The following is a 12,186-nucleotide window of genomic DNA, read 5'->3' on the forward strand; positions in this document are numbered from 1 at the left end:
TGATGACCACAACAAAAGAGGAATCAGTTGTTGAGGCAAGAATGATGAGGAGGCGCCAGAGATACGCTAATAAGGAAAGACGACAAATTAGAAGCAGCCAATGGGATGAAAATGGAACACTTCCTGTTTCTTAAGTGGGTGGGACTTTTACACAGGCGCCATCATTTAAAGGAACACGCCAATATTATGGGAAATGTGCTCACAGTCTTCTTCAGAGTCAGACAAGATAGATACCAATCTCCTCTGTGCGTTCAATAGAAAGCTATCGAGCTGCAAGCTAGCCTAGCTTAGCACAAATGAATGGAAACGGATATGGACCACTAGCCTAGCTTAAAACTCTGTGAGGGGTGTTTTCGGCCAACAGATCCGTAACTGCCTCCATTAATTTGTGCTTCTGTATATTGTCAGTGACATAGGGGGCGTGGCCACTTCTTCTTAGGGCTGAACGATTAATAGTTTTTTAATCAAAATCGCAATTTGAAATGATGCAATTAGCAAATCGCAAAGCCTGCGATTTGGGAGACTGATTCAAAGTTTTTTCTTGCGTGACTGTCAGTCATGCTCACTAGCCCAAGGTAGCTAGTATACGCCCAACAACAACAGCACGTGACACGCCAATGTGTGAAGACGTTACTGCCTACTAGCTAGCAACAACTTTCATGGTGCGGATGAATGGCTTCAACAGAGACAGAAACAACGTTGGACAATTTAGATTCAAGGAAAAGTAGCACTTCAGTTGTATGGAAGTATTTCGGGTTCAAGGCGACAGATGTGCAACAAAAGCAGGTATCGTGCATAATTTGTCATGGAACAGTCGCTACTTTGCGAGGCAACACCACAATCCTGTATCAGCATATGACGAGTGCACGGCCAGAAACATTAACAAGTTAAATGAAAGTCGTCAAGCCCAGTCTAACGTTAAGCAAACAATTGTTTCAGAGTCGTTTGCGGCTGTTACGCCGCATGAAAAGGGCTCACGAAGGCACTGTGAGATAAAGAATGCCATAACTAGGGTGACCTGGTCAAAATTGTTCAGTCGCAGGACAGCAGCACTGCTTTTGCGGGACAATGCGGGACACGTATATGTGAGGGGGGGAAATATATGATTAAAAAAAATTATATTATCATTTAAATGCCTTTATTTCATATTCGACGCCGACGGTAGGCTATATATAGCACATTTTGTTATTAATCTTATTAACACTAGCACAGTCGACAAGGGGTCAAATGACCCCTAGGCATTTTCAATAAATGTATCCTCGTCACTCGGTCGAGCTCCAGCTCTGTCACTCAATGACTTTTCCTTTATTTTAATTTGTTCACTTTTTCATTTTTTTTTATTTTTTTTTTCATCCCAATTTCGCCCCGCCAATTCTCCCTTCAATTCTCCCCTCCCCTGTCTCAAACGTTGCTAGACTATGCCTCCCACTGGTCGGCTGCAGTGAGGACCAAGCCTTGCATCACGTGTCCCCTCCGGTACACGAGGAGGCAGCTGTCGCATCTTTTCACCTGAACAGCGCGATCTCTCAGTGGCGAGGAGTAACGCGTGGGAGGCTCGCGCTGTCCCCGATACTTCCTGATTCTGCTGTACAGGCGCACCAACCGACCTGTAGGAGTCGCTGTCCACAACATCCAATCCCCACCCACCGGCTTTCCCACCCTCTACCACTGCCAATTGTGGTAGTATGAACGACCGGCCAAGCCGGTAGCAACGCCGAGAGCTGGGCTCGATACCAGCATCTCCTGCGTTAGTGGCGAGCGCCTTGCCCACTGTGCCACTCGGCCGCCCACTCAATGACTTTTCCTAAAAGTACCCGTTTTATCTGGCACGGTTTCTGAAATTTCAAAATGACTTCAGGAAAATGTAATTAGAACGTTATTCCACATAATGGGCCGTTGGAACAGACGAAAGTCACAGCACTTTGCGAGCATCTAGCACAGGGGTGGCCAACCCGTGGCTCGCGAGCCGCATGTGGCTCTTTGCCCGTCAATGTGTGACTCTTCCATCCAAAAAAAAAAGAAAAATAATTATAATATTTTTTTAATTTAATTTTTTTTTATGTCACTCAAACCTACATTTCATTGTGGTAAACCTCATATTTTTATATTCAGAGGTAATTATATAGTTTACACTGTTTATTTTTCTCATATTTCTCATATAAGCTGTCAGGTCATCTGACCCGTTCCCGGCAGGAATCAGTAGCATTTTCTCCATGGCTGTGCTAGTGTTAAACTGTAGATGCTTCACCTTCTCAGCCACCACTATGTCACCAACATCTTTATTTAAATCACACTTTCATCATTAACCATCAATCTTGGTATCCAAGCTGATACAATCACTGCATTAATAGAAAGAGCAGGAGCTAAGGCTTTTCAGCCATCCTTTCCTGAGCATTATTAGCAGTGGAGTGTTAATAATTCAATATTCCATAGGATTAGTAGATGAATAGCCAGTTCTTTATTTGTTTGAATTCATACTTGTGTGGTGTACGCGTTTTGGTTACTCACCCAATATGTGTGTGTCTGGTGAACCCACAACATTATTGGAATTTTAAAACAATAAAGCCATAACCATTTATGTAAAAATACTTAATACTTAACATAATGTTAACTGTTACAGTATCTCAATTACAACCAATACAGCATAAACAGTATGGTTAATATTAGCCATTTATCTCTGCCAGATCACATTTATAAATACAAGTGCTATTTGTTTTGTGTGATAACAAATTTAAAATAGTATGAATGAAACAAGGTGGGGGCAGACAGTGAAGGTACACAGTGAACCTTTTTGCTTCATATTTACCATGTTTACTTGTTTTCACCTACAATTCCCACACGTTCGGGTCCAGTGTATAGTGCAAACTGTGCACCCAATGAAAACGTGTTCTTTTATATGCTCTTCACAGAAAATGAGCCAAGGCCAATGAGTCTCACTTCTCTTAGTAAACATTGAAATCAGGTCCCTCCCAGACCAGTGATGGTGAAGCTCAGAGGGCAAATCCTGCACTCGCCCTTTTGGGGATCGTCTGAAACAGATCTCAGCCATGTATATTTCTTCTCCCAGTATCTGTTGTATGAGCAAAGTCTCAGGAGTTGCCTCCATTTTCTCGCTTTGTTTAGCTAGCTAAACTTGTATCGTTTTCGGCAGTCTTTCTTCTCCACTTCACTGATAGCCACTGTCTACATAAAACCGCGTCATCACGCACCTGCACGCCACACTGACAGCAGAGCGAAACGCGGGACAGGTGGTCACCCTAGCCATAACGCACTACCTCGCAAAAGACATGGTGTCTATTAACACTGAGCAACGAAGGGTTTAAAAAACTCATCCAAAACGCTGGATAAAAGATATGAGATTTCCTCCCATACGTACTTTAGTCATGTGGCCATCCCAGAACTGTATGTGGAATGTCGAAAAAAACTTGAGACGGAGCTGAAAAATGGAGTACTATGCAACAACAACCGAGCAGGACGACCAAGCCATATCTCAGTCTCACCGTGCACTTCATAAATAACGACTTTGTTGACCACACGGGAGAGAATATTACCCATGGACTAAGAGAGTCATTGTCCAACTGGGGTCTGAATGAAGAGGATCAGACATTATCAGTGCATCACCACTGATAATGGATAAAATGTTGCCAAAGCTATGGAACTGAATCAATGGACAAGGCTTCAGTGCTTTGGAGATGTCCTAGATGGTTGTGTGAAAAAAAACATCTGGGGGTATTCAGTAATGCTCCATCACATGTTTTAAATCTATTACATTTACATTTAGTCATTTAGCTGACGCTTTTATCCAAAGCGACTTACAAGTTCTGTACGACAAGTCATCAGGAAGGGCACAACTCTATCAGCTGAGTAACAATGTATTACAAGATGAATATTAAACTGAAGCTTGACTTTAAAGCAACCCTAAAGACGTTTCATGTGAGTATCATTTCATGCCGCATTTTACAATAAACCTCTGTTGGGCTGCTTGTGCAATTTTTTTTTGCAAATTTTATCGCAATCGCAATATTTGTCAGAATAATCGCAATTCGATTATTTCCCAAAATCGTGCAGCCCTACTTCTTCTGTATATTGTCAGTGACGTAAGGGCTGTGGCCACTTCTGCTGTGTATTGTCAGTGACATAGGGGGCGTGGCCACTTCTTCTGTGTATTGTTAGTGACATGGGGGGTGTGGCCACTTCTTCTGTGTATTGTCAGTGACATAGGGGGCATGGCCACTTCTTATGTGTATGTGTTAGTGACATGGGGGCGTGGTCACTTCTTCTGTATATTGTTAGTGACATAGGGGGCGTGGCCACTTCTTCTGTGTATTTTTAGTGACATAGGGGGCGTGGCCACTTCTTCTGTGTATTGTCAGTGACATAGGGGGCGTGGCCACTTCTTATGTGTATGTGTTAGTGACATGGGGGCGTGGTCACTTCTTCTGTATATTGTTAGTGACATAGGGGGCGTGGCCACTTATTCTGTGTATTGTTAGTGACATAGGGGGCGTGGCCACTTATTCTGTGTATTGTTAGTGACATAGGGGGCGTGGCCACTTCTTCTGTGTATTGTTAGTGACATGGGGGGTGTGGCCACTTCTTCTGTGTATTGTTAGTGACATAGGGGGCGTGGCCACTTCTTCTGTGTATTTTTAGTGACATAGGGGGCGTGCCCACTTCTTCTGTGTATTGTCAGTGACATAGGGGGCGTGGCCACTTCTTATGTGTATGTGTTAGTGACATGGGGGCGTGGTCACTTCTTCTGTATATTGTTAGTGACATAGGGGGCGTGGCCACTTCTTCTGTGTATTGTTAGTGACATAGGGGGCGTGGCCACTTCTTCTGTGTATTGTTAGTGACATAGGGGGCGTGGCCACTTATTCTGTGTATTGTTAGTGACATAGGGGGCGTGGCCACTTCTTCTGTGTATTGTTAGTGATATAGGGGGCGTGGCCACTTATTCTGTGTATTGTTAGTGACATAGGGGGCGTGGTCACTTCTGTATATTGTTAGTGACATGGGGGCGTGGTCACTTCTTCTGTATATTGTTAGTGACATAGGGGGCGTGGCCACTTATTCTGTGTATTGTTAGTGACATAGGGGGCGTGGCCACTTATTCTGTGTATTGTTAGTGACATAGGGGGCGTGGCCACTTCTTCTGTGTATTGTTAGTGACATGGGGGGTGTGGCCACTTCTTCTGTGTATTGTCAGTGACATAGGGGGCGTGGCCACTTCTTCTGTGTATTGTTAGTGACATGGGGGGTGTGGCCACTTCTTCTGTGTATTGTCAGTGACATAGGGGGCGTGGCCACTTCTTATGTGTATTGTTAGTGACATGGGGGGCGTGGCCACTTCTTCTGTGTATTGTCAGTGACATGGGGGGCGTGGTCACTTCTTCTGTGTATTGTTAGTGACATGGGGGGCGTGGCCACTTCTTCTGTGTATTGTCAGTGACATGGGGGGCGTGGCCACTTCTTCTGTGTATTGTCAGTGACATGGGGGGCGTGGTCACTTCTTCTGTGTATTGTCAGTGACATATTAGTGACACAGTGAACATGTTCCACACCTCATGGTGACCACCGTCTCTGTCCAGTCCGGCTGCTGGCTCTCCCATTCCTCAACCCTCACCCAATCAGAGCTCTGCAGCGCCAGCTTCGCCATGGCAACTCGGTGCTTGGCCAATACGAGGCCTTGCTTGCCATATCCGTCACTCACCGGTGACACAATCCCGCCCACCACCTGGTACTGACCTATCAGGAGAGAGAATAATCGTCATTGGTTATATTGTCTGTCATAAGCAGGGGTTCTGCTCTGTCCTTTCAATTGAAACCAACTGCTGTTTGGTTTTCATAAATCATCTTAGATTTAGGAATGGGCAGTTTGGCCAAGACAGAATATCAGAATTTTGTTCTTATTTGGGATGATATTTGAAAGTGTTGGTGTAATGTTTTGTGACATCTTTTGGTGGCGTTGATTGCTCGAAGAATCATTGCAAAAAATTGCAAAGAAAAGTGTGTCAAATGTTTTACCTTTTGGCATTGGATTTATTTTACTTGCATCAACTAAAAAGGAGAAAGTGAATATTAACCCATTCAGTGCCAACCACGAGATTAGTCGGGTTAACTCGCCATGCGTTGAGTGCCAAGACCTGAGAGAACCCAAGAAAACTCAGGTTTTAATCGTTATTTCTTTTATTAGCAATATCCATTAATTTTTCATCCATCCAGCCTGACGTTATCATTGGGAATGGGTCTGAGCTCGAAAAGGGAAAATACCGCCCCCTATCGTCTCCCGGATGGTATTGCACATCATTGGATTGGATTGGGTGGGACTGTGCATCAATAAGGCCGGTCCAGGTTTTACTTCTCGGGCATGCAGTATCGTTATACCAGATGGACTGAGGACACTCAGAGAAGCGTGGATTATGTGTTTTGGTGCTATAACGTTGGATCAATAAACGCAATCAATATTTGGAATGGCGATCAGGAATTGAATGAATCTTTTTGCAGAACATCTGATGTGAGGTAAGGACTCTATTTTACCAGTCTTGGGGTAATCAGATGTTTTTTTCTCCGCCATCGCAGCGTGTGTGTGTCTGTGTGTGTGCGTAACGTTAGCCGTATCCACGGCATGGATAATCGATTTTTCAGCCCGCTTCTCTATACTATAGATAATCTAGCGTTTATTTGAAAACGATTCATAAATCAGCCAAAAAATGACACCGTGTTTTGTGTATTCCAGTAAAGGGCTATTATTGCGCAATTTCTCTGGAATTCTCCAAAATCTCCAAAACTATACTCGTATTCAAAACGGTATAAAACGGAAATGTACCAATGAAAAAACAATCCGTTTCGTACATGTTGACTGCAAGCAAGTCATTGATAAGCGAGGGGTGTTTTAGACCCATAGCCATAATTAGTGTGGGTGACCTGGCGAAGCCAGGTTGCCACCCACACTATAGTAATCTATACTATTCTTTATTCTTTATTCCACCGATTTTGCAAACACAACTCCTGCCAGAGCGTTCGCGCCCCATACACGTGAAAGGTATCAAAACGACCGGCTTGACTATGGCAACAGCGCTATTGCTTTTCGGAAAGTTTCACCGCACCGTTTGGCTACGAATCGACTTTAAACGGGAACATTTCGGTCCCATTGGAAATGCATTGCAAGTTAGAGTGGAGGAGCTGAAATAAATTTTTGTCCACTACCTTGGGTAAATTGCGACAGTGATCTCAATTTTGAACGTCGAAAAAAAAAATCAACACATCGGTTCGCTCATAAAAGAAAAATAAATGGAATTGGACATTTCTATCTCAACTGATGACCATTTGTTTGAAGGTTCTCCTCCCCATAGACACCAATGTGTTCGCACTCTAAAAATACGATGATTTTTGAGCTTTTCCCCCCTTCTGTTCCGATCGCCACCAAGGCCACAATTGTCGACGGAATGCCACAATATCGCACACAACCCTTCACCTACTCCTTGAAGTGCTCATGTGCGCTTCACAACGCTTCAGCTCTTATCGTTTGCTTTTAATCATCGTGACAATGCAGTCATGCGTCTGCCCTCATTGAAATACATTCAAAGTGAAAGTGCATAGTCATTCGTGATTGCATCAGCTGATGCATGATTGCATCAGCCTAACAGGTGTGTGGCTCATGGCCCATGGCTACAGCTGACCTGCCAATGACCTCTCATGGACTTAACCCTTAATCGCCCTCTGTGTTGCAGTACTGAATTGCTTGACAGCGCCCTCTGTCTTGCGGGTTGTGTCATTTTACTCAGTAGGGATGTGCTCCTTCATTGGTCTATGTTGACCCATTGGACTCGGTAGGGATATCCTTTCTTTGGTCGATGTTGACCACTCCCCCGATCCTTAGACCACGCCCCCTTAGGCCACACCCCCTCAGTGTATCTCTTGAACCGTTTGTCGTAGAGACTTGCGGGTTGTGCCATTGGACTCGGTAGGGATATCCTCTTTCATTGGTCGATGTTGACCACTCCCCCGATACTTAGACCACGCCCACTTAGGCCACACCCCCTCAGTGTATCTCTTGAACCGTTTGTCGTCGAGACTTGCGGGTTGTGCCATTGGACTCGGTAGGGATATCCTCTTTCATTGGTCGATGTTGACCACTCCCCCGATCTTTATACCACGCCCCCTTAGGCCACATCCCCTTAGTCCTTAAACATATTTAAAACTCGGAAAAGTCAGAAACATTTCAAAAACTCGGAAAAGTCAGAAAAATTTCAAAAACTCGAAAAAGTCCAAACATTTCAAAAACCCGGAAAAGTCCGGAAAATTTCAAAAACTCGGAAAAGTAAATTTTTTTTAAAACTCTGAAAAGTCTGAATTTTTTTTAAAACTCGGAAAAGTCCGAAAAATTCCAAAAAATCTGAAAAGTCTGAAAAATTTCAAAAACTCGGAAGTCCAAAACATTTCAAAAACCCGGAAAAGTCCGGAAAATTTCAAAAACTCTGAAAAGTCTGATTTTTTTTTAAAACTCGGAAAAGTCAGACATTTTTTTAAAACTGAAAAGTCCAAAAAATTTAAAAAACTCTGAAAAGTCTGAACATTTTTAAAAACTCTGAAAAGTCCGAAATATTTCAAAAACTCTGAAAGGTCGGAAACATTTCAAAAACTCTGAAAAGTCCGAAAAATTTAGTATAGGCTCTGGCCAGAGTATCAATGAAATACGTTGCGAGCTCAGCGCTGTGGAATGAAGGAAATGCGCGTCGGGATCGGATTTGGATGTTATTCTTTGAAGTTGTGTTACAAATGGAACGGTCTTTCCCCGCGGAACACAAGTTACTTAACGTTACACAGGTCGCGCTATGCATGCTTAGCTTGCTAACGTTAAGATAGCAGTGTAACTTAATGTTACACTATGCATGCTTGATGAAAGCAGAGCTCTCTGTCTGTCTGCTTTCGCACCTCTCAAGTACCCTGTTGAACAGCGCTCAGCCTCACACACCAGACCACACCCCCTCAGAGGCTCCGCTGAGCTCCAGTCCCGGCAAATGTAGTCTTTTGCCAATGTTTCTGAATACATACTGTCGGACAATCTAACAATAATTAACTCATTTACATTTTTTTTTTATCCACTTTTTTTTCTCCCATTTTCTATTTTTCTCCCATCCCAATTTTCTTATCATCCTATTCAACCCTCCCCTGTCTTTGAACGCTGTTTCATGCCTCCCACAAGCCGGCTGCAATGTGTACTAAGTCATACATAGCACGAGTCCCCTCCGATACTCGAGGCAACAGCAGTCGCATCTTTCCACCTGCGCGGCTCGATCTTTCAGCGTCAGGGGTCTGGGCTTTGGAGGGGCCCCACCCCCGTCGCTTCCTGATTCTACTGTGCAGGCGCACCAACCGACCTGTAGGAGTCGCTGTCCACAACGCCCGATCCCCACCCATCAGTTTCCCTCCCCCTAATACTGCCAATGTGTATTAGTGCGGACGACCAGCTAAACTGAAAGCAATGTGGAGCGCTGGGCTCGAACAGGGAGGTGTACCTGTTTGAGCCCAGTCTCCAGTATTCGTGGTGAGCGCCTTGCCCACTGCACCACGTAGCCGCCCTAATTAACTCATTTACAAGTTGTATTACGTTTTGCAAATAAGGAATAAGATAAAGAAGATTTCAAAGCAGTCAAAAATGCAATATTTCTATTTTGACCCATTATCTGAAATGCGAGACATTTTCGCGATTTCTGAGGAATGTACCCTGTAAAGTGTGTTGCGACGTGCGGCAGCCCATCGGGCGTTAAATTATATACAATTATATATATACATTTTATTTACAGCATTCCAATTTAGTTGATTCAACAACAACAGCCAAAAAAAATTTTTTTTACTTGAAAATATAACCTAAAGCTGTGATCACATTGGACGCCTCAACTCACCTGTGCTGTGCAGGTGGTCTCTGGCCAGCTCAAACAGCCTCATGTGCTGGTTGGTGATGGGGTTGAAGGAGCCGCAGGCTAACAGCACCAGGGGGACACGGCGAGCGGCCATGTTGGTTTAACCCTTCACACCGTGGTCTGAGAACCTGCGCGGGAGAGGGGGCGTGGTCAAAGTCTAACTGAGCACATGGTCACTTTGCTGCCCCTAGTGGTAGAATATTTTGACTAACCTTTTGATTGAGGAAACAAATACATTTGTTATTGTTTGGTCAATTGTAGGGATGTCCGATATTATCGGCCTACCGATATTGGCATTAACACTAGCACAGCCATGGAGAAAATGTCACTGATTCCCGCCGGGAATGGGTCAGATGACCCGACAGCTTATATGAGAAATATGAGAAAAATATACAGTGTAAACTATATAATTACCTCTGAATATAAAAATATGAGGTTTACCACAATGAAATGTAGGTTTGAGTGACATAATTGGCAAAGAGCCACATGCAGCTCGCGAGCCATGGGTTGGCCACCCCTGCGCTAGATGCTCACAAAGTGCTGTGACTTTCGTCTGTTCCAACGGCCCATTATGTGGAATAACGTTCTAATGACATTTTCCTGAAGTCATTTTGAAATTTCAGAAACCGTGCCAGATAAAACGGGTACTTTTAGGAAAAGTCATTGAGTGACAGAGCTGGAGCTCGACCGAGTGACGAGGATACATTTATTGAAAATGCCTAGGGGTCATTTGACCCCTTGTCGGCTGTGCTAGTGTTAAAGTGTAATATCGAAAATTATCGGTATTACATTTTTTTTTTTACATTTATTTAACCTTTATTTACCCAGGCAAGCAAGTAAGAACAAATTCTTATTTTATTTATTGTGAAAAGTATGCATAATGTTGTGTTAATTCCACAACAAGGAATTATTCAGTTTTTAGGGGGGGGGGGGGACCCCGCATATATCGGTATCGGTTGATATCGGTATCGGAAATTAAGAGTTGGACAATATCGGTATATCGGATATCAGTAAAAAAGCCAACATCGAACATCCCTAGTAAATTGTGTATTTTTAGTTACAATTAATCAAGTAAGGAACGTGCTTACAATTTGCAACCCTAATTCATATAGATCGGAACAAAAACAATGAAAGCAAACATGGCACTGGTTGAACTTCTTACAGTGTGTTCATCCTCTGCCTCCTTCACTTCTTACAGCGTGTTCATCCTCTGCCTCCTTCACTTCTTACAGCGTGTTCATCATCTGCCTCCTTCACTTCTTACAGCGTGTTCATCCTCTGCCTCCTTCACTTCTTACAGCGTGTTCATCCTCTGCCTCCTTCACTTCTTACAGCGTGTTCATCCTCTGCCTCCTTCACTTCTTACAGCGTGTTCATCCTCTGCCTCCTTCACTGCTCAGAGGAGCATCTGGAAGACAGGGAGATATGAAACATGTTAACATGTAACATTTAATATGCATGATATTCATCAACTAATATCATAAACAGCCCGTATCCAGTACCAGCAGCAGTTATCAACCAACACAGTAGGCTCATCAGCAAGTAACTACCTCATACTATAGTAGGTCTACCCATATAACTCTGTATGATAGCATGTACAATGGTGCTGTATATACCATACAGTAGGGCTGACCCCTATTAATCGATTAGTCGACTAATCGGTCGAAAGGAGCCGTAGTCGACTGGCCAACCTCTTAGTCGAATATAATTTTAAAAAAAAAGTATTAATTTTTTTGTATCATTCTTTTCAAAAGAAAAGAGGCCTAGAAGCGTGGCTAACGCTAATGGCATGCATACCAGAGGCTAACTGCCTATGAAAACAGGCACAGAGGCACTGAAAGAGGATTTCACCCATCTAATGAACACACTAGACTAGACAAATATCAAGATGTATCCATCAGTGGACCAATTGCATGCTTTTGCAGAGGACAAGAAGCCTTCAGTCGACTCCTTCAGACATTAAGCACCCCCCACAGCCCAAATGGAATGATAACAAAAAATAAAAAATAAATAAAATAATTTAAAATATATATATATTTTTTTTTGACCAATAGTCGACTAACGGCAAATTTTGGCCAATCCTAGTCGACCATCCAAATCCTTAGTCGGGGACAGCCCTACCATACAGTATATATATAATTTATATTTACAGCATATATATATATATATATATATCCATGTCTGAATATACCTGCATATAATCCTTCTATATACCTACTTATGTACAATAATGCTGTATATACCGTATATATATATATAT

At 43.2% G+C, this 12,186-nt stretch overlaps 1 protein-coding gene across 2 annotated transcripts in view; it reads right to left on the reverse strand.

Annotated features, from left to right (window-relative positions):
* nmnat3 (nicotinamide nucleotide adenylyltransferase 3) overlaps window positions 1-12,186 on the reverse strand; it is a 38,090-nt gene that overhangs the window by 13,137 nt on the left and 12,767 nt on the right. For both annotated transcript variants that reach the window (XM_084328133.1, XM_084328134.1), the window contains exons 2-4: window positions 11,089-11,334; window positions 9,909-10,054; window positions 5,565-5,748 (exon numbers count right to left, since the gene is read on the reverse strand). In XM_084328133.1, the coding sequence (XP_084184259.1) occupies window positions 5,565-5,748; window positions 9,909-10,020 (296 nt within the window). In that variant the 5' untranslated portion in view covers window positions 10,021-10,054; window positions 11,089-11,334. The remainder of the gene's footprint in view (window positions 1-5,564; window positions 5,749-9,908; window positions 10,055-11,088; window positions 11,335-12,186) is intronic.

Source organism: Notolepis coatsorum, assembly GCF_963971535.1.
Source record: "Notolepis coatsorum genome assembly, chromosome: 13".
NCBI lineage: Eukaryota > Metazoa > Chordata > Actinopteri > Aulopiformes > Paralepididae > Notolepis > Notolepis coatsorum.